The sequence below is a fragment of the Saimiri boliviensis genome, chromosome 7 (genome assembly GCF_048565385.1).
Source record: "Saimiri boliviensis isolate mSaiBol1 chromosome 7, mSaiBol1.pri, whole genome shotgun sequence".
NCBI classification, from domain to species: Eukaryota; Metazoa; Chordata; class Mammalia; order Primates; family Cebidae; genus Saimiri; species Saimiri boliviensis.
This window is the reverse complement of record NC_133455.1, coordinates 64,787,582-64,810,568: the sequence shown is the minus strand read 5'-3', so window position 1 is coordinate 64,810,568 and position 22,987 is coordinate 64,787,582. Positions and strand designations below refer to the sequence as shown.

The window sequence follows — 22,987 nt, the reverse complement described above, 5'->3', positions numbered from 1 at the left end:
AGCCTGGGTAACAAGAGCGAAACTCCGTCTCAAAAAAAAAAAAAAAAAAAAAAAAAGTACAAAAAATTAGCTGGGCATGGTGGTAGGCACCTGTAATTTCAGTTACTTGGGAGGCTGAGGCAGGGGAATTGCTTGAACATGGGAGGTGGAGGTTGCAGTGAGCTGAGATCATACCACTGCACTCTAGCCTGAGTGACAGAGCAAGACTCTCAAAAACAAACAAAAAACAACTGTCTAGGACACAGTACCATCTACAAAATAAAGGACAAACTCAACCAGGCATGGTGGCTTGTGCCTATAATCCTAACACTTTGGGAGGCTGAGGCAGGAGGATTATTTGAGCCCAGGAGCTCAAGACCAGCCTGGGCAGCATGGCAAAACCCCATCTCTACAAAAAAAATACAAAAATTATCTGGGCATGATGGCACACACCTGTAGTCACAGCTACTAGAAAAAAAAGACAAACTTCTCAGCTTAGCACAAGGTTTTTTTTTTTTTGAGACAGAGTTTTGCTCTTGTTGCTCAGGCTGGAATGGCATGATCCAGCTCACTGCAACCTCCACTTCCTGGGTTCAAGTGATTCTCTTGCCTCAGCCTCCTGAGTAGCTAGGATGTATATACTTCTATTTGGTTTGTTTTCAGTGCAACAGCCAGAGTGATTCTGTTATAAAACATGTTAGGTCCTATCAGTCCTCTGCTCAAAATCCTCCAATGTCCACCTATCCCTACTCAGAGAAAACCAAAGTCCTCACACAATAGCCTACAATATCCTACACAATATGGCTTCTGGTTACCTTTCTGAGTTCATCTTTCATGACTCTTTTCCTTGCTCACTGCACTGCAGCCATACTGACCTCTTTGCTGTTCTTCCAATACATCAGGCATAGTATGCACTTGCCATTCCCTTTGTCTGGATAATTCTTTCCTAGATATTCACATAGCTTATTTCCTTACATCCTTCAGATCTTTACCCAAATGTTATCTTATTAGTGAGTCCTTCCTTGATCATCCTATTTAAAATCTTCATTATGAGGGAGAGGAAGAAGGAGCCAATGCAATGTCTAGTCCTTATTGGAAAGAAGACACTTTACAGCCCATTTTGAGTAATTAGTGCCAGGGCTCACTGGGCCAACTGGTGGGGCATCAGCTTGTAATAGGTTCACAGTTAAGGCATCACTGGGTCTTGCCTTTGCACAGTCAGAACCAGTTGACAGCACCATTGTCCGCTTCACAGATGCAGCTCATTATTCTCTGGGTGATAGAAGGAGCTGTTAGGGTTTTCCCTGGTGCCTGAAGCTGCCTTTGGTAGAATAGTATAGTGTATGGGTTCAGTGCCATACATGGCTATCATGAGCTCCCTCTCCAGCCCAGTCATCTGCTTGTCATCAGTAGGTTTACCACCTCCAGATGCCATGAAGCACACTGCAACCACCCCTTTGGGACTGTAAGCCCTCAGGGCCTAGGCAGCTAGTGTTCCAGCTCTGAAAACTAACCTCGAAGCCATCATGCCTATGACAAGCAGCAGCTTTGTTTGTTTGTTTATTTGTTTGTTGAGACAGTCTCACTCTGTCATCCAGGCTAGAGTGGAGTGGCATGAACATGCTCCCTACAGCCTCAACCTCCTAGGTTCAATTAATCCTCCTGCCTCAGCTTTTTAAGTAAGCAATTCTATTTAAAATCTTAATGCCTCTTCCATCTCTATCCCCTTTCAGTTTTATTTTGATTAACATTGATCACTATCATCTATACATTTTATCCATTTAGTTTATTGTCTTATTGTCTACCTCTCCTTCTACACAGATTGTGGATTCCAAGAAAACACAATGTATATCCCGTTTGTTCAGGGATGTATCTTCAATGCCCAGAATAGTATCTGGCATAGAATAAGCTTTTTTTTTTTTTTTTTGAGATGGAGTCTTGCTCTTGTTGCCCAGGCTGGAGTGCAATGGTGAGATCCCGGCTCACGGCAACCTCCACCACCTGAGTTCAAACGATTCTCCTGCCTCAAGCAATTCTCCTGCCTCAGCCTCCTGAGTAGCTGGAATTATAGGCATGCGCCACCACGCCAGGCTAATTTTGTATTTTTAGTAGAGACGGGGTTTCTCTATGTTGGTCAGGCTGGTCTCGCACTCCTGACCTCAGGTGATCCACCCACCTTGGCCTCCCAAAGTGCTGGGAAGAATAAGCTTTTTAAAATAAATGTTTATTGAATAAATGAATGAAAAATCTAGGTGGTAACTTCAGGTATGGTTAGATCCAGGTTCTTGGCATGTCATTAGAATTTTGTCCTGTCTCGTGGCTTTTCTCTCTTCTGCATTGGCTTCATTCTCAATCAGGCTTGATGTGTTACAGGTGATGATAAGAAGGCCACCAGCAGCTGCAGATTTACATTCTAACAATTTTGCAGCATAAATGCAGAGAAGGTGCCTCTTTCTTGATTGTTCCAGAGAAAGCCCTGGATATATCATATAGTCTGGCCTTGGGTCAGGTGGCAATCCCCAAAACAGTGTCTAAGGTAGAGGAGAAAAATGTTGTGACTGACTGGGCCCAGGGCCAGTCAGGGGGCCCTTTGGAGCCCGGGATAAAGTTCAGCTCCATTTAGGCTGAGAACAGAGGAGAGGCGGTTTCCTAAAAGAAAATGGGATGCTATCACTAGAAGAAGATGGCGACTAGGCAACAGATGTCCACTGCATCATCAACGACCCACCCGCCAACTAAGCCCAAAACAGCGTTCTTCTGCCTCTCCATTGTCCTGTGCAGCCAGATGAGCCTCTGACCGTGTTTACGCTTCTCTCCTCCAAAATGCCTTTTCCGGCCGGGCGCGATGGCTCAAGCCTGTAATCCCAGCACTTTGGGAGGCCGAGGCAGGTGGATCACGAGGTCAAGAGATCGAGACCATCCTGGTCAACAAGGTGAAACCCCGTCTCTACTAAAAATACAAAAAATTAGCTGGGCAGGGTGGCACGTGCCTGTAATCCCAGCTACTCAGGAGGCTGAGGCAGGAGAATTGCCTGAACCCAGGAGGCGGAGGTTGCGGTGAGCCAAGATCGCGCCATTGCACTCCAGCCTGGGTAACAAGAGCGAAACTCCGTCTCAAAAAAAAAAAAAAAAAAAAAAAAGCCTTTTCCCCTAGCTCTGTCGGGTAAGGGCTTCCTCATCCCTCAATGCCTGGTCCAAATGATCTCCCTTACCCCCACTCTTAACAGACACTGTCTCTCCCTTTTCTGAGTATCCTGTTTGTTTCTACTTCTCTAGTAGTTAGTTTTGTACGCCATGCCTTGTATAATATTTTGCTTACTTGTAGACATCATGAATTCTTTGTGAAAAAGGGTAAGATCCATTCCTAGGGTGTCCAGGCCAGCGCCTCACTACCTCTGGACACCGCAGTGACTCGATGCCCGCTGGAGCCGCCAGGGTGCGCTAGGCGCCCAGCACGAGGCCGTCAAGGGCGGCAGGAGCTGTGATTGGCAGGCGCGGTCGTCAATCCGGGGCAGGCGGAGCGGGCCGGGCCGCCCACGAGGCCTCTGGGCGGGAGGCGGGGCCTGCATGAATGGGGCGCGCGGTGCGCGGGCTGCAGTCGGCGCTCGCGGGGGAAGCCCGAGTTGCAGCCGGGAGTGGGTGGGAGGAAGCGAGGTTGGGGGGGAAGGGAAAGAGTGCGGGGGGCGGGGAGGGGCAGCGCCCAGGCGGTGCGCCGAGCGAGGCAAGGCGGCGGGTGTAAGGGAGAGCCAGCCGCCTCTGTTCCCCTCGCCTCGGTGCGGCTGTCCGCGGCGCTGCCTCCGCCCTCGCTGCGCGCCGCCGCCGGCGGGACTCCAGGGAGCCCCCGGCGCCCCCGACGGGGCCGAGGAGTCTGGACTTGGGGATCCGGCGCTGAGGGAGGAGCCTGGTCGGAGCCGCGAAGCCCAAGGCTCCAGGGCGTGAAGGTGGGGGGGCTGAGGCCCCTGAGGGGGCCCCGCCGCGATGGGCAACCTGGAGAGCGCCGAAGGGGGCCCGGGAGAGCCGCCCTCTGTCCCGCTGCTGCTGCCGCCCGGCAAGATGCCGATGCCTGAGCCCTGTGAGCTGGAGGAAAGGTTCGCCCTGGTGCTGGTGAGAATTGAGCCCAGCCCCTTCCCCCGCCTACCGCCCCTCAGGTCCAGACGCCCCGGCTGGGACTTTGTGCTGGGCCCCCGTCCCGCCCACCCCCTCAGTCGGGGTCCCAGACAGATCCTGGCCTCCAATGTCTTCCCGGGAACCTCTGAGCAGCCGCTGGCTGGCCGGGACAGCCCCGTCGGGGATCTCGGGACCGACGCCTCCACCCCTGGACGCTTAGGAGGAGGAGATCTCCCCAAGCCCGGGACCGTCCCGGGAACCAGGCTTTTGCCTCCTCCTTCTTCCCACTTCTGCGGCCCTTCTCCCGTCTCCCCTGTTCCTCGCCAGACTCCCAGTCCCTAGTATTCTTAGTCTGGAGCCTCTCGCGGGGTGGGGGGAATTCAGAAGCGCGGCCGGCTCGCTCCTCAACAGGCTTCCCTTAGTGGGGACCCCACCTCTCCTGCGAACATGGAGGCTTCCCAGGGAGTGGGTCCCACTCCCAGCCCAGACCAGATGTTTGGGGGGAGAGGGAGATGGGGAGGGGGCTGGCAGCTCCTGAAGGGGGTGGAATAAGGAGTGATGCCATTCTGCTTATTTTCAGAATGGCCTGCAGGCATCCTGCTAAGTTATAGTGGATTTGCCTAAAAGGCTGAACGTGTGGATAAACCATTTCACCGGGGTATTTTTCCAAGTGAAACAATACACAAACCATCCCGTCGCCTACCCTCCTTTTCATGTTAAGCCTTAGTGACTGGTTTGTGTTCTTTAGCCCGTGCTTTTTAGTCTTTCTGTAGGTTTCAAAATGGTCTGCATAAGTAGGTTTTTGCAGCTGACTTTGGGATTCTTCTTTGGTGTGGGAATTGAACGTTGATGTCAGTGGCTCTGTGAAGCGAGAGGTTCTGAGCTAGTATCACTGGGAAGGAGCCAGAGAATATGTTGGAGCTGAAAATGTTTTGCAGAGAGAAAACATTGGTAAACCGGGGGTTAATCTTTGAGAAACTCGGTGAAATAATTGTCAGTTCCCCAAAGAATTATCTAAGAAGCAGTAATAATTCTGGCGTTATTGTTGGTATGGCCTGAAGGGTCGACTCTGCCTTTGCCTCTGCCCAAGAGGAGGGGTAAGTTGTGGACTTAGCAGCCTTATTGGGTTTCATCTGCCTTGGAATAAGATTAGATCTGTTGGCAACAGTGGAGCTGTCTAGAGATCTTGGCTTCTCCGATGGTAGAGAGCCTGACATCAGCCCACTGGCACCAGAGCTGGCTCAGAGAAAGTCCACAGTGTTCCAAGGGGAAGTGGTGTCTCTGGCACCTCTCTGCCTGCTAGCTCTGCGAAGGGCCGAAGGGATGTGGGCTACACATCCTGTGGCCCTCTGCATTTCCCCCAGCCTCCTCAGGGGAATCGGGTGAGTCAGTAATTACTAATGTGCTGTGACCATCTCACAGGCTGAGGAGGAGAGACTGGGACTTAGCGTCCTTGAGAACAAGAGCCCAGCTGTTGGGGAAAAGAGTGGGAGGGGATCTGCATTCTGGTGGGGTTGTGAAAACCCCCAGCAAGTTGACAGGAGTTAGCTATAGAAATTGGGGCGAAAGGGATGGGGTGAGGTGGATTGGATGGGAGGCTGCCTTAGGTAGGAGCTGCCCGGCCATTTTTGGTGAGAGCTCAGAACCAGAGTCCATCATGTTCTCATTGACCTTTGGTTGGCCAGTTTGTTTAGTTAGCAAACTAATGACTTAATATTCACAAAATGCATGTGGTGTCCTAATTAACCAGGACACCGGAGCACTGGGAGAACCCAGGTCAAACGAGGGACTGGACCACCCACTTGCATGCCTTGCTTTCTGTGTAAAATTTTGATTTGTTTCCTCGTGTCTTTTGTTTTGGTCTAGTTTCTGTGTGCTTGAGCTGCTGCTTCTGATGAACAGGGCAGGCCAGGGCTAGTTAGTTGTCTCAGGAGACGAGGGGATTTCACCTCAATTTTACAACACAGGGAAATCATCCCTTCTTGGGAATTTGAGTTCTTCTCTGGGGGCTCTTAAGTGTCCCGTGTGCCCACTGTTCTGAAAGGTACCCTTTATACCACGTTTTGAGAACATGACTGTGAGTTAGACGTTTGACCCAGGTACAGGCTCAGGTGTATTTCCTGAACAGTCAGGAGAAGCATAGTGTAGTAGAAAAAAACAAGGACTCTGGCTTAGCAAGTATCTTAACTTCTCTGAGCCTAGGACTTCTTCCTCATCTGTAAAATGGAGGTGATAATTCCTGTTCTGGTAGGATTGTGAGAATTAGGTGAGCCCCTGTATATAAGGTGTTTGGCACCCAGTAAGTACTCAATATAGACTAGCTTTTCTCTTTTTCTTTCTTTCTTTCTTCCTTTTCTTTCTTTCTTTCCTTTCTTTTTTTTTTTTTGAGATGGAGTCTTGCTCTGTTGCCCAGGCTGGAGTGCAGTGGCATGATCTCAGCTCACTGCAACCCCTGCTTCCTGGGTTCAAGCAATTCTCCTGCTTCAGCCTTCTGAATAGCTGGGATCACAGGTGTATGCCACCACACCTAGCTAATTTTTGTATTTTTAATAGAGATGGGGTTTCGCCATGTTGCCCAGGCTGGTCTTGAACTCCTGACCTCAGGTGCTAGGATTACAAGCATGAGCCACCGTGCCTGGCCAGATTAGCTTCTTTTCATTTATAGCATGAAACAATCAGATAAGCTGTTCCTTTTTCACCTTTTTCTTTCCTAGATTGTCAGCTTCATTCTAATTGGTTTGGTTTTTGAAAAAGCTATTTGGGAGATTTGTTGAGGTGACATAGTGGTGTCCTGGTTAGCATATGGACTTTCAAGTCAAGAGTGGGTTCAAATACTGTTTCATCCATACTCTTCAGTTAGAAGAGTGTTTGACCTCAAGCAAGCTACTTAATCTGAGTCCCAGTCTCCTCTTATATATGGGGATAAGGAGGTTGTTGTGTGAATTTAATAAAATTGGAAGTCAAATACCTAGCAAAGTCTGGCATCTGCTATATGTTTAGTAAATGGTATCTTTTAAGTTTGTATCTCTTAGCAGTGAGTCACATCTGAGATCACTTGTGTTCCCAAAAATGGGTTTTAAAGTTTAGAAATCTGATAAAACCAATTACCCTGTTGTGCATACCCAGTCTCAGACTATGGCTGCTGCTGTTAGCTGGAGGGCTTCCTCAGCTCCAGTGTATCTGTGGAAAAACCCCTGAAGAGTATCCTCACTGGGGAAGTTGTATCAGCGCTGAGTCAAGACCACAGGCTCCCAGCTTTCTGTTCCGGACACATGATCTGACCCATAGCCTATCAGCCAAAGTTGAAGAGCCTGAGATGAGGGCTAAGAGAGATTCATTGATTCCAAGAATCCTAACCCAGCCCAATGCCTTAATTCAGGGCTTTCCTACTGGTATGCTGCAGATGGGTTACAGGTGTGCTGGGATACTGATTTTCCCCTTATTCTTAGGGGTGGGTAAAGTTCCCAGTCAGTACCCTCTGGATGGGATCAGCTTCTAATCCACGTACTGTACGAACAGTATTATTTTCTAGATATGCCTTGATATGAAAAAAGTTGTGGGGCTGCTGTGTTGCATTGCTTCTTGGCATCCTTCCTTACCCCTTATCTGAGCAGCAGTTCCCATTCTGTTGAGTATTTAGAAGTTTGGGTTGGGGCAATTAATGGAACTCCTCTTTTTTTTTTTTTTTTTTTTTTGAGACGGAGTTTCACTCTTGTTACCCAGGCTGGAGTGCAATGGCGCGATCTTCGCTCACCGCAACCTCCGCCTCCTGGGTTCAGGCAATTCTCCTGCCTCAGCCTCCTGAGTAGCTGGGATTACAGGCACGCGCCACCATGCCCAGCTAATTTTTTGTATTTTTAGTAGAGACGGGGTTTCACCATGTTGACCAGGATGGTCTCGATCTCTTGACCTCGTGATCCACCCGCCTCGGCCTCCCAAAGTGCTGGGATTACAGGCTTGAGCCACCGCGCCCGGCCCGGAACTCCTCTTTATAAATACCAGAATGAAAGCCAATCTCTGGTCTGATACAGTCCCAGTCTGTGTTTTGATCCACACTAGATTACTACCCAAACTCAGTTGCTCAGAAGCTAGTACTGGACTTTCCCTGGAGAGGAGAGGCAGATGGCTCTAAGGTCTTTGAAAGAATAGCTCTCTCTCTTTGTTGTGATTGCACCCTGATTTTTTTCTTCGTTCATTTACTACAGACTTGAAATGGAGTATAAAAGATCCAGTGCCAGAAAAAGCCCTACATGTCCCCCAGGCGGAGGCTTTCAGGGCATGAGGGTAGGGTTGTGTGACAGGGGCTATCCCTGCTGCCGTTCCTTCTCTCATATTTCCCTGGTGATGACTGACAACTTGGGGGTTTTTCTGTAAGTGTAGCATTGATGTGGGAGCTAAGCTGGCCTGAGTGCTAGTTGTCTAAGAAGCTTCGAGGGGCCTCCTTTGACACAGAAAGGGGCTGGGAAAAACTTGGACTAAATATCAGGTTCCAAATCGCCATGGTGGAAATGTTTTCCCCAGCCCTCAGGATTGTGGTGAATTAGTTCAGGCTGGAATAGAACTTGGGAGGGGGCAGGGAAAAGGCCTTTGACCGAAGCTGGTCAGAGAAGCCTTATTCTTGTTCAAGGACCCCACAGAGAAGACCCTAGGCCACAGAGGGGAGTCTTGTTCCCTTGACCTTCTGATATGACCCTGCCTTAGTCTGGGGGAAGCCTGTGTGTGGGGAAGGGACTGATGGAGTGGACTCTGTCATTTGGGAATGTTTTCATTGCCCAGAGGGAGAGTCAGCTTTTTTTTTTTTTCCTCTTAAAGTAATACTTTATTCTCTAAAGAAAGTATATGAGGCAATTCAGAAAGAAGAAAATATTAAAGATTTAGGTTAAAGGAAAACATCCATATTTTTTCTAGTTTTTTACCAAATGCAAGTATTTTCTCTAGTTCCTTTACCAAATGCAGCTGATGTGTTTTAAAACCTTTTTCTTCCTCTGCATAGAGTTTTATACAATGTTTTGATATTTGGTTTATTTATTTAAGACAGCGTCTCGCTCTGTCACCCATGATGGAGTGCAGTGGCATGATCACGGCTCACTGTACCTCACGGTAGCCTTGAATTCCCAGGCTTGAGTGGTCCTCCTGCCTCAGCCTCCCGAGTAGCTAGACCTCAGGCATGAGTCACCATGTCTGGCTAATTGTTTCATTTTTTGTAGAGATAGAGGTCTCGCTTTGTTGCTCACATTGGTTTCAAACTCCTAGGCTAAAGTGATTCTCCCACCTCAGTCACCCAAAGTATTGGGATTATCGGCATGAGCCACCATGCCCTGCCTGTGTGTATATGTGGTTTTTTATCCAGTTTTGTTTTCTTTGCTTTTGTTATTTCATTAGTTTTCCCAGGCTAGTAATTGTAATTTTTTTTTTTTTTTAGACAGGCTCACTCTGTCACCCCCAGACTAGAGGGCAGTGGTGCAATCTCTGCAACCTCTGTCTCCTGGGTTCAAGCGAATCTCCTGCCTCAGCCTCCCAAGTAGCTGGGATTACAGGTGTGTGCCACCACACCTGGCTAATTTTTGTATTTTCATAGAGACAGGGTTTCATGATGTGGGCCAGGCTGGTCTCGAACCCCTGGTCTCAAGTGATCTGCCTACCTCTGCCTCCCAAGAGCTGGGATTACAGGCTAGAGCTAATGAGCCTGGCCTGTATACGTTTAAATCCTTATGTGATGGTCCATCAAGTGAATGTGACTTTGTTTGCTTACTCATACATCTTTTCTGATACATTTAGGTTTTTTGCTTCTGTTTGCTGTCATAAACAATGCTGTAATGAACATCTTGGTGTACAAAGTCTTTTCGATATTTAGAGTTTTCCTTAGGATAGAAACTCAAAATTGAACTTGCTAGATTGTAGGATAAAAACCGTTTTTGTTTCCAAATGGTTTTTAAAAGAAGGAATAATGTATACAAGTGTCTTTAAAGGGAGGAAAGAGGATTTAGAATAGCTTGTTTTCTCCTGATTATGAAAACAATATGTTGATATTTGGTTTATTTATTTATTTGGTAAATTTGGAACTTACTGAAAAGTATAAAGAAGATAATTAATAAAACCTGTAATCCCACCATCTACTATTAACACTTTGATGTACATATATATATATATATATATGTTTTTTAACAATTGGTATCATACTGTATATATTGTTTTGTAAACTGATTTTTCATTTACTATTATAAGCATTTTCTCATTTGCTTATATATTCTTCAGTATCATGGTTTTTTTTTTTCTTTTTTTGCAACAGAGTCTCACTGTTGCCCAGGCTGGAGTGCAGTGGCAGAATCTCAGCTCACTGCAACCTCCACCTCCCAGGTTCAAGTAGTTTTCCTGCCTCAGCCTCCCAAGTAGCTGGGATTACAGGCACCCACTACCACTTCTGGCTAATTTTTTGTATTTTTAGGAGAGATTGGGGTTTCACCATGTTAGTCAGACTGGTCTCAAACTCCTGACCTTAGATGATCCACTGCCTTGGCTTCCCAAAGTGCTGGGATTACAGGTGTGAGCCACGGCGCCTGGCCCAGTATCATGATTTTATTACTGCCTGGTACTCTGTAATATTTTATGACTGCCTTACCTTGGTTTTTTTGTTTTTTGTTTTTTGTTTTTTGTTTTTTTTAAGATGGAGTCTTATTCTGTCGCCCAGGCTGGAGTGCAGTGGTGCCATCTTGGCTCACTGTAACCTCTGCCTCACAGGTTTGAGCAGTTCTCCTGCCTCAGCCTCCTTGAATGGCTGGGATTACAGGCATGCACCACCATGCCTGGCTAATTTTTGTATTTTTAGTAGAAATGTGGTTTTGCCATGTTGGCCAGGCTGATCTTGAACTCCTGACCTCAGGTGATCTGCCCACCTCGGCCTCCCAATGTTCTGGGATTACAGGCATGAGCTACTGCACCTGGCCTATCTTGCCCTTTTAAAATCTTTTTTTGTTGTTAAAGATAACATTGTGTTGAACATCCTGTGCATAAATGTTTGTGTCCATCTCTGATTATTTCCTTAGGATAAATTGCTAGAAGTGGAATTATTGGGCCAAAGGGTATATGCTTTTTAAAGGCCTTTGAGATATGTATCTTTTTAAAAAAGTTTTATCAGTTACCTTTTACACTCATAGTATATATGTCTTTCCTTTTCTCTGTAAGCTAACCATTACTGAGTGGATTAACGTTTTAAAGCCTTTGCCAGTTTGATTAATTAGACATGGTACCTTGTTTTACTTTGCATTTCTCTGAACATTTCATTGTAGGTGTTTTGGCCATCTTTTATTTTCGTCCTTTGCTCTCTTTTGGGGATTTATTATATACATATGTCTATGTAATAAATGTATACATTTCCTACACTTTTTCATTATACAATATTTTTCACATATGAAAGCATCTATAACTATTACGTATGGTTAAAATAATAAATTGGACACAAGTGTATTTACTGTGGAGTTCTTGGAATTGCTTCCTCCCCCTTATTTTCTTCCTGCTACTTTACCTGGGATGAAAAAGCCCTTTCTCAGGACTTCCTGGGTCTGTGTTCTGCAGCTGGGACAGTCCAGGTGTCAGCCACACTAGTGCTTCCTAATTCTGTCTGTGGGGAAACAACTGCTACAGCTGGTGAGAACAGGAACTGGTCTTGGTGGAAATAACTAATCTTCAGTGAAGTGAAAAAAGAAGCCAAAGTGGAGAGGAAATGAGACCACAGATCCTCCCCTGCCCCGGAGGTTGCTTGGGAAGGCTGGGCACAGCTGGGGTCCTGGTTCTGTGGTCAACACCAAAGTATGTGCCCTAGAAGTCACTGTAGTAAGCCCACAGGACAGCCCTGCCGGCTGCCTGAAGTCAGCGTGTCATCTGGTCTGCCAGACCAGTCACTTCCATTCTGGGGGAACATTTCTCCCATGGCTGAGCTGAGCTGTAGCGGTGCCAGGGAAAGGCTGGGGGTTCATCTCAGTTCGGAAATGACTTTAAAGAAGGGGGAAGACCTTTTTATTTGAAGATAGAGGAGCGGGCAGGGTGCTGTCAGCACACAGCCTCCCCCTCTCCTGCTTCTCGCTGGGTACTTCTGAATAGCAGCAGGTGAGAACTTCAGGGATTTAAGGCTGTCATTCATGAAGAAGAGAAGTGGATTTCAGACTATAACTGAGCCAGGCAGCTAGAATTCCTGCAATCCCATTTCCAGTCTGTCTCTTTTGCCCCTCTGGGCAAAGTTATGATTTTGTATCTTGTTTTCCTTCCACATGGGAGAGTGAGTCAGTTCCCCCAGTAAAGGTATAGAAGTGTCAAACTCCCTCTATGTCCTGGAGATACTCTTGTTGTCGTTGCCTCCCACTTTCCTCTCTACTTCTCTTTTCCTCTTTTAGAATCCTCTTTCCAGGTTCTCTTACCCTTTCTGCCTTCCATCACCTCACAACAAAGTTGTGGTTGAAGTTTGTGTGTTGGGTGGGAGAGGACCTATATAGGGTTTTTTGGGGGGTGGGGGAGCAGTATCTCCCCTTCTTCAGGTTTACTATTATGCATACTTTTCTTAGTTTATAAAGTACTTTGAGGTCCTTGAAAAGTGTTCTCAGCAATGTTCAGAACCACGAGGGGCTAGCAAAATTATTTACATGGCAGATTTTGTCAGTAGAGGACAGGTTTCGGCTCTTGTATATTAGTGATGTCTTACTTGTTATCTTCATCCTCTGCCTCCATCTCTTTTACCCCTTCCCAGCCTCACCCAGAGTTATGGCCAAAGCTGGAGTTGGGGCTGGTGATCTCTGGGTCCGTTACACACACTAATAGGGAAGATTCTTTCTTTCTCCCAATTCAGAATGTAGAATATCACAGTCCTCTTTTAATTGTTCAGTGCCTCTCTAAGAAAGCTGGCATGAGCCTGGTGGTTGGCTACTTTAGGAGATGGATATTTGGTTTTAAGAACTACCTACAGCTTAGACCAGAGTTTCTGCTCTTTCTACACAGAAGCTAGGGAGCCAGTCAATAGGTCCTCCTAGTGTTTCCCATGAAAGCTTAAAAAAAAAAAATTTTGTTCCGGGAGGAAGTAGTAGACCATTGGTTTTGGAATCAGAAGACTTAGGTTCTGATCTAGCTTTATAGCTTTTTTTTCAGCTGCATGACCTTAGGCAAACCCTGTAGCTTTTCTAAGTCAATTTCATCCTTTATGACTTGTATGAGGATAATACCTACCCTACAGGTTTTTGAGAATGCTTACAGAAGACAACACAGTGAAAATACTTTGTAATTTACAAAAGTGCTAAAAATAAATATTGTATATACATTACCTATTTCACCTCCTCTCTTTCCATAAGTTAAAGTAGCTTTCAACTGAGGGAGGTATTGTCCCAGGAGAGCGTTTTTTGAAAGCACTTGAGGATATTTTGATTATCATACTGACTAGGCTTACTACCTGAAGGGCAAGGCTGTTAAACATCCATTTGTGTTTGGGTCAGTCTCAAACCATGAAGAAGGATCCTGCCCAAAATGTGGTTGGCACTCCTGCTGAGATTTGCCTTCCACTTAACTGTACCTCCTTTGTCCTATGTCCCAGTGAGGATGAAGCTTCAAGAACAGTAAAAGGGAAGGCAGAGCCATGGTATGTGGTACTTTCTTGGTTTTCCCATTAACTAGCACACCTTGGTTAGGAAAGAGGTGGAGCTCTTTTTATTACCTCTACCTGTCAATACCTGATTCCTTCTGTATTGTGGACTCTACCCTAAAACTCATCAAGAGGCAGTTTGGGGTGTATATACCACACTCACCCCCTTGTCAGTTACTCAAGCCAGGGTAAAGTTTATTTTTTATTTTTTATTTTTTGAGACGGAGTTTCGCTCTTGTTACCCAGGTTGGAGTGCAATGGCGCAATCTTGGCTCACCGCAACCTCCTCCTCCTGGGCTCAGGCAATTCTCCTGCCTCAGCTTCCTGAGTAGCTGGGATTATAGGCACGTGCCACCATGCCCAGCTAATTTTTTGCACTTTTAGTAGAGACGGGGTTTCACCATGTTGACCAGGATGGTCTCGATCTCTCAACCTCGTGATCCACCCGCCTTGGCCTCCCAAAGTGCTGGGATTACAGGCTTGAGCCACCGCGCCCGGCAGGGTAAAGTTTTTGTAAGTTGGAAATAGGCCTGAGATCTCTCGCAACAGTAGTTCTGAATCTTGTGGGTAACAGATTCCTTTGAAAATCCAGTTAAACCTGTGGTCCTTATTTCTCCCCCTCCCCCATTGATGTATGTGTGCATACGTAGTACTTTGGGGGTTTTAAAGCCTATTTTTGGATTTGCTAAGGAAGCCCTGGCTGCCAGCCTGGGGGAATGGGAAGTGATAGCTGGGTGAGGAAACTCTACTGCAGGAACTCCTTGATACAGTTAGTACTCTTGATAACCCTTGATACTTGGTAAGAAGGAGCCCTGGTTATTAGTTGAGATAAAATAATGCAGCTGTTGGTGGTTCCAACAAAGAGAGCTTGTTGAAACTTGGGTGATTCCCATTCAGAGGGAGATACTCAGGCCCTTGGACAGTTTAACTCTGATTAAGCGTCCTTTATGGTGGGGTCTACCCCTTTAAACTAGCCCTCAACCGTTGGGAACATCCAGCTGGAGACAATAAGTTGTCCAGCTGGCCCTCCTTATCTGTGGGTTCTGCATCTGTGGATTCAACCAACTTCAGAGAGAAAGTAGTCGAAAATATTGTGTATGTACTGATCCTCTAGACTTTTTTTCTTGTCATTATTCTGTAAACAAAACAATATAACAGCTGTAGGTGAGCCTTAAACAACAAGGCCTTGAATTGTGTGGGTATGCTTACGGGCAGGTTTTTCAATCAAACGAGAATTGAGTAGTAAGAATCGAAAACCCTATAAGGAGTGCAAACTTTTTCATACATATGGTTTCTACAGGGCCTGTGGAATTTCAGTATGCTCAGATTTTGGTCCCAGGACCAGGCTTGGAGCCATTTGGTCTGATCCTGGAACCAGTTCCCCACATATACTGAGGGAAAACTGTATTTACGTAGCACTTAATTGTATTAGGTATTATGAATAGTTTAGAGGTGATTTAAAGTATATAGAAGGATGTATGTAGGTTGTATGCAGTCACTACACAATTTTATATCCGAGGCTTGAGCATCTGGGGATTTTGGTATTCTAGAGAGGTCCTGGAAGCAATCCCCTTCGAATACCAAGAGACAACTATAGTTTGAAAAATCCCAGGAACCCAGTGGCCTCTTGCAGTGATGGCCAAAGGTTAGGTAATATCCTGTGTTTGGATGTAGTACCTGCCTAAAGCAGCAACTCTTTCCTGCAGGCCTGCGGTCCTCAGGGAATATCTGGGTAGTGGGCTTCCCAGCGTGTGCCTGGGTGATGAGTGGAACATTTGTTTCTCTAGCAATGCTTAAATCCTCTCCTCTGCTTTACAAAAAAAATGACCTGTGCCTTTTTGACTGTCAGATAATTCATACCAGAATTTTTGTGGGAAAATTTACATCTTTTGGAGGCCCTATGAAAAAAATCTTTTTCAAGACAGCACCTTTCTGGGTAGAGTCCCTCATCTCATCCTTTCAGGAATGGCTCAGTGTCTGGTCCTCACCGAATGCCTGGATTTAACTTGTAGAGGTTAAGGAAAGACAGTTAACATTTGTTGGATGTATGCTGTGTACTTAGTGTTAGCTCATTTAACTTGACAACAACTCTATGAGGCAGTATTTCACTGCAGTGTTTTTTTTTTTTTTTTTTTTTTTGAGACGGAGTTTCGCTCTTGTTACCGAGACTGGAGTGCAATGGCGCGATCTCGGCTCACCGCAACCTCCGCCTCCTGGGTTCAGGCAATTCTCCTGCCTCAGCCTCCTGAGTAGCTGGGATTACAGGCACGTGCCACCATGCCCAGCTAATTTTTTGTATCTTTAGTAGAGACGGGGTTTCACCATGTTGACCAGGATGGTCTCGATATCTTGACCTCGTGATCCACCTGCCTCGGCCTCCCAAAGTGCTGGGATTACAGGCTTGAGCCACCGCGCCCGGCTCACTGCAGTGTTTTTTTTACAGGCAATGTGAAGCTAGGGCTCAGAGAGGTTAACTAATAGGGAGGGTCTCAGCTTAAATGTCACTTACTTAGAGAGGCCTTAAGCAAATATTTTTGGTTAGATTTTTTATTCATGCTAAAAGGACTGTCGGAAAAACAACTTCTGAAAGATGCTTACTCTTTTATTTTGTTATTTTTAATTTTTAAAAATTTTTTTATTTTATTTTATTTTTTTAGAGACGGAGTCTCGCTATGTTGCCCAGGCTGGAGTGCAATGGCTATTCACAGGCGTGATCCCACTACTGATCAGTATGGGAGTTTTGACCTGCTCCATTTCCAACCTGGGCCGGTTCACCCCTCCTTAGGCAACCTGGTTGTACCCTGCTCCTGGGAGGTCACCATACTGATGCCGAACTTAGTGCAGACATCAGATCAGCATAGCACACTACAGCCCAGAACTCCTGTGCTCAAGAGATCCTCCTACCTCAGCCTCCTGAGTAGCAGGGACTACAGGCATGCACCACCGTGCCTCGCTATTTTTTATTTTTCTTTTTTCTTTTTTCTTTTTTTTGAGACGGAGTTTTGCTCTTGTTACCCAGGCTGGAGTGCAATGGCACGATCTCGGCTCACTGCAACCTCCGCCTCCTGGGTTCAAGCATTTCTCCTGCCTCAGCCTCCCGAGTAGCTGGGACTACAGGTGTGCGCCACCATGCCCAGCTAATTTTTTTGTATTTTTAGTAGAGACGGGGTTTCACCATGTTGACCAGAATGGTCTTGATCTCTTGACCTCGTGATCCACCCGCCTTGGCCTCCCAAAGTGCTGGGATTACAGGCGTGAGCCACCGCGCCCGGCCTTATTTTTATTTTTTCTTTAGAGACAGGGTTTCTCCATGTTGGCGAGTCTGGTCTCAAACTCCTTACCTCAGGTGATCCACCTGCCTCAGCCTCCGAAAGTGCTGGGATTACAGGTGCGAGCCACCACTCCTGGCCAATCTTTTGTTTTTTAGATGTAGATTTTAAATTCATAAAAAAGTATCTGTAAGGGTACAGATAAAACCAATAACACTAGTTACCTCTGGGATTTGGAAGTGGGGGAGGGACCATGATGGGAAGAACAGATTCAAAATAAATATAGTTTATCTATAAAGTTTACATCTGAAATTTTTATTTATTTTTTAGAGACAATGTTTTGTTATGTTGCCTAAGCTAGACTCAAACTCTTGGACCCTCCCACCTCAGCCTTTGGAGTAGCTGGGACTGCAGGAGTGTACCACCAGGCCTAGCTATAATGTTTACATTTTTTTTTTTTTTTTTTTGAGACGGAGTTTCGCTCTTGTTACCCAGGCTGGAGTGCAATGGCGCGATCTCGGCTCACCGCAACCTCCGCCTCCTGGGTTCAGGCAATTCTCCTGCCTCAGCCTCCTGAGTAGCTGGGATTACAGGCACGCACCACCATGCCCAGCTATTTTTTTTTGTATTTTTAGTAGAGACGGGGTTTCACCATGTTGACCAAGATGGTCTCGATCTCTTGACCTTGTGATCCACCCGCCTCGGCCTCCCAAAGTGCTGGGATTACAGGCTTGAGCCACCGCGCCCGGCCTACATTTTTTTTTTTACAAGAAGAATTCATTTATATATTATTTATATAATTGAAAGTTAAAGAAGCTCGGGTACCATGCGTGGCTCACGCCTGTAATCCCAGCACTTTGGGAAGCTGAGGCTGGCGGATCACAAGGTCAGGAGATTGAGACCATCCTGGCTAACACAGTGGAACCCCGTCTCTATTAAAAATAACAAAAAAATTAGCCAGGCGTGGTGGTAAGCTTCTGTAGTCCCAGCTACTCAGGAGGCTGAGGCAGGAGAACTGCTTGAACCCAGGGCGCAGAGTTGCAGTGAGCCGAGATTGCACTATTGCACTCCAGCCTGCGTGAAGAAATGAGATTCCGTATCAAAAAAATAAAAGTTAAAGAAAAGAAAAAATATTTTAAACTCACTAGAAATCAAGGAGATGAAATTTTAGAGGATAAACTTACTGTACTGATCATCTGGGTGAAATTTTGAAGACCGACAATGTCCATGGTCAATATTAATGACAGAGTAATTCAGTATAGACATTTTAGAAGACATCTTGCAGGGTCTGTCTTATCTAAAATGTACATGTCCTTTAACTCCCCCACCTCACTTTTAGGAAACCATTCTGGAGAACAGTTTACACAACGTGATGAAAGGTGCGTGTAAGGACTACTCGGGGCTACATTGCTTAATGTTAAAAAAGGAAGTGGGAAGAGCCTGATTGTCCATTTCTTGCTTAAATTTATTGCTCTTCCATCCAGCTACTCAGGGAAAATCTTGGGAGTTATTTTTAATTTTTTCTTTTCCTTTCTCCCTACCCAATGTATGAGTAAGTCTTGCTGATTTCATCTCCAAAACTAGGCCAGGCCCAGTGGTTCACACCTGTAATTCCAGCACTTTGGGAGGACGAGGCTGGAGGATCACTTGAGGCCAGGAGTTCGAGACTAGCCTGGGCAACATAGTGAGATGCTAGCTCTACAAAAAATAAAAATTAGCTGGGTGTGGTGACATGTGCCTATAGCCTAGTCCCTGAGGATTGCCTGAGCCCAAGAGTTTGAGATTGCAGTAAGCCATAATTGTGCCACTGAACTCCAGTCTAGGCATCTGAGTGAGACCCTGTCTTTAAAATAAACAAGATTGGGAGGCTGAGGCAGGTGGATCACTTGAGCCCAGGAGTTTAAGATCAGCTTGGCCAACATGATGAAATTCTGTTTCTACTAAAAAACATTAGCCAGGCATAGTGATACATGCCTGTAATCCCAGCTACTGGGGAGGCTGAGGCATGAGAATTGCTTGAACCTGGTAGGTGGAGGCTGCAGTGAGCCAAGATGGCACCACTGTACTCCAGCCTGGGTGACAGAACAAGACTATCTCAAAAAAAAAAAAAAAAGAAAGAAAGAAAGAAAGAGTCTCCCCTTGCTTGTATTGCAGCCAACCAACTGGCTTTCCATTTTCTTCTCTTGTCCCTCTCTCTTCGCATCCATTCTCCACAAAACAGCCAAATTTAAAATATAAATTAAATAACATCATTCTGTTGCCTAGAAACCTTTAATGGCTTCCCTTTGTATTATACTAAAAGGAAAAAAGCAAACTCCTGACATGGACCCTTAAGACTCTATCATTTGGTGCCTGCTAACTTTTTTTTTTTTTTTTTTGAGACGGAGTTTCGCTCTTGTTACCCAGGCTGGAGTGCAATGGCGTGATCTCAGCTCGCTGCAACCTCCGCCTCCTGGGTTCAGGCAATTCTCCTGCCTCAGCCTCCTGAGTAGCTGGGATTACAGGCACGCGCCACCATGCCCAGCTAATTTTTTGTATTTTTAGTAGAGACGGGGTTTCACCATGTTGACCAGGATGGTATCAATCTCTTGACCTCGTGATCCACCCGCCTCGGCCTCCCAAAGTGCTGGGATTACAGGCTTGAGCCACCGTGCCCGGCCAGCCTGCTAACCTTTTTAACCTCACTTGCCCTCCTGTTCACTAAGTTCCACATTAGCCCTCTTTCATTCAGGACAAGCTCCTTTCTATCTTAGAATATTCGTACAAGCTCTTTCCTCTTCCGGGATACCCTTTGCCTGGATATTAAAATGACTTGTTCTAGTTTATACTTTAGGTCTCAATTTTTTTTTTTTTTTTTTTTTTTTTTTTTTGAGACGGAGTTTCGCTCTTGTTACCCAGGCTGGAGTGCAATGGCGTGACCTCGGCTCACTGCAACCTCCGCCTCCTGGGTTCAGGCAATTCTCCTGCCTCAGCCTCCTGAGTAGCTGGGATTACAGGCACGTACCACCATGCCCAGCCAATTTTTTTGTATTTTTAGTAGAGACGGGGTTTCACCATGTTGACCAGGATGGTCTCGATCTCTTGACCTCGTGATCCACCCGCCTCGGCCTCCCAAAGTGCTGGGATTACAGGCCTTGAGCCACCGCGCCCGGCCTAGGTCTCAATTTTTTTAAATGCCACCTTTCAGATCTTCCCCACTTACTATTCTTTGTCTTAGTTAGCATCATATTCATTCTTTTTCCCTTTTATGATTGTTTGATTACTTGTTTATTGTCCATCTCCCAGATTGTTGACTAAGTGAGGGTGGGGACATTGTGTTTGCTTATTACTGTACAGCCAAATACCTGGCACAGGGTAGGCACTCAATAAATGGCTGTGGCTAATGGGAATCTCCAAGATATGTATGTGTGTGTAAATATAATCTAAAAAGGCAATTAGAAGACTATATAATGCTTTATAAAAACCATACATGGTTGTTTATAAATACATAGAAAAAAGGCCTAGAAAAATCAACACTGACCTATTAACTGTGGTGACCTATGGAAGGAATGGAGGGGGTTGAGGGCTGAATGGTGACTGATTTTTTATTCTATAAGCTTTGAGCTGGTTGAAATTTTTTCTTTTACATCATCTACTCGTGTATTCCTTGTTTAAGGGGAAAGGAGGAATAAAAATGGGATGGGGAGGGGGTGGACTGAAGGGTTTTTTTTTGGAGACAGGGTCTCTTTTGCCTAGGTAAGATTGCCATGGTGTGATCACAGTCTTAACTTCTGAGGCGCACTCAATCCTCCCAAGTAGCTGGGACTACAGGTGTGCACCACCATGCTGGGCTAATTTTTGTATGTTTTGAAGAGACAGGGTCTTGCTATGTTGCCCAGGCTGTTCTTGAACTCACGGGCTCAAACAATCTGCCTGCCTTGGCCTCCAAAAGTGTTGGGATTGCAGGCATGAACCACTGTGCCCAGCCAGACCCAACTTTTTTTTTTTTTTTTTTTGAGACGAGTCTTGCTCTGTCACCCAGGCTGGAGTGCAGTGTTGTGATATTGGCTCACTGCAATCTCCACACTTTCCAGATTCAAGCGATTCTCCTGCTTCAGCCTTCTGAGTAGCTAGGACAGGTATGTGCTACCACACCCAGCTAATTTTTGGTATTTTTAGTAGCGATGGGATCACCATGTTGGCCAGGCTGTTTTCAAACTACTGACCTCAAGTGATCCACCTGACTCGGCCTACCAAAGTGCTGGATTATAGGTGTGAGCCACTGTACCCAGCCAGACCCAACTTTTAATGCAAAAAAAACCAAAAAAAACCTCTCTTACTTTTTGTGCTAAGCCAAAAGAAGAGTGCAAGAGAGAGAAAGGGCACCAGTGGAGTCAGCAACTGGCCACTGCCCTGTGCCTTGTGCTGAGCTTGGCACTGTTTCCACAGTGAAAAGAATCCTAAGAGATGCTTTTTTGCCCTGAAGCTGTATTTAAAATTCTTTAACGTAGGCATGATCCTCGTCCACCAGACACAGGCAGGCTATGTATTTTTAGCCTCTTTCATTTCCAGGCCAGTGAAAGCTGCACCTCCAACCTTGGCAGAGCCATAGCCAGTGAAGTCAGCAAAGAGAATAAACCTGAGCTCTAGGCTATGCTGCACCTCATCCTTTCAAAGTCAAGTCAGTTCAGCAGCTATGACCACTGTGACAATAATTTTCTCTAGATTCTTGGCTCCTAGCAATAAGGATAGCTAATAATTTTAATAGCTAACATTTATTGTATGATAATGGTATACCAAGTACTGTGCAAAACACTTTATACACATTATCTCATTTAATCATCACAACTCTCTGAAGTAGCTATTATTGTTTCCATTTTATAGAAGAGGAAACTGAGGTCCAGGTAGGTTAAATAGCTCACCTAGGATCACACACTAGTAGGTGGCAAAGTTAGGACTTGAATCCTAGCAGCCTGATACCAAAGCCCACTTTGTTTGTTTGTTTGTTTGTTTAGACAGGGTCTCATTGTTGCACAGGCTGGAGTGCAGTGGCGCAATCTCAGCTCACTGTATCCTCAACCTCCTGGGCTCAAGGGATCCTCTCACCTCAGCCTCCCAGCTAGCTGGTACCACAGGTACATCACCACACCTGGCTAATTCTTGTATTTTGTGTAGAGACAGGGTTTCACCGTGTTGCCCAGGCTGGTCTCGAACTCCCGCCTTGGCCTCCCAAAGTGCTGGGATTATAGGCATGAGGCAATGCACCCAGCCCCACTTTATTAACTATAGTTTCATTTTAGCAGGGTCGACTCCCCTTGCTCTTATTACTGCTTTGGAGTGGATTGAGTGGATTGTGGCAAAATATAGGGGAAAGTTTGCCAAAACAATTCTCCTTTGCTAAGAGGTGTGGTGGAAAGATTTGGACTTTAGAGTTAGCCAGATTTGGATTTGAATCTTAACTGTCCCACTAGGACATTAGCTATTTGAGTTTTTTGTTGTTGTTGTTTTTTAACTTACTGCATGCTCCCGATACTACTATATGGTATATAGTGGTTAAAAAAAAGAAAGAAAGAAAGAAAGAATTTCTTTGCCTTCATAGAGTTTAGAGGAAAAGGCAGATATTAAATAAAGATTTAATTAAGGCAAAGAACAGGTTGTTAAGAGAGAGTATAACAAAGAAGGCTTTAGGTTGGGAAGTCTTGGGTCTAGTCTAAATGTTCATTCTGTTTTCTTTCATTATTTATTTATTTATTTATTTAGAGATGGAGTCTCATTCTGTCACCCAGGCTGGAGTGCAGTGGCGCGATCTTGGCTTACTGCAACCTCCGCCTCCTGACTTTCATAATTTATTAAGTAAATATGTTTTAGATGCCTACTGTATACACAGCACTTTCCCTGGTGCTGTGGGGTTTACCAAAGAAATAGAAGATAATGTTTTCTATCTATGTTGGAGAGACAAAATGTGTACATACTTAAAACTGTATTTTGAACTAGAGAATTAAAACAAGTACATGTCCTTAGGTTGTCTGTGAGA

At 45.6% G+C, this 22,987-nt stretch overlaps 1 protein-coding gene across 7 annotated transcripts in view; it reads left to right on the top strand.

The window, feature by feature from the left end:
* Positions 1-3,591: 3,591 nt before the first annotated feature.
* The window catches only part of FMNL3 (formin like 3), a 65,428-nt gene continuing 46,032 nt past the window's right edge, over positions 3,592-22,987 (top strand). For 2 of the 7 annotated variants that reach the window (XM_010349787.3, XM_010349786.2), the window contains exon 1: positions 3,592-4,083. In XM_010349787.3, coding sequence (XP_010348089.1) covers positions 3,958-4,083 — 126 coding nt within the window. In that variant the 5' untranslated portion in view covers positions 3,592-3,957. Of the gene's footprint in view, positions 4,084-4,650; positions 5,469-22,987 lie in introns of those variants that run through there. The other 5 variants (XM_010349783.3, XM_010349781.2, XM_010349782.2 and 2 more) reach the window with 4 other exon arrangements.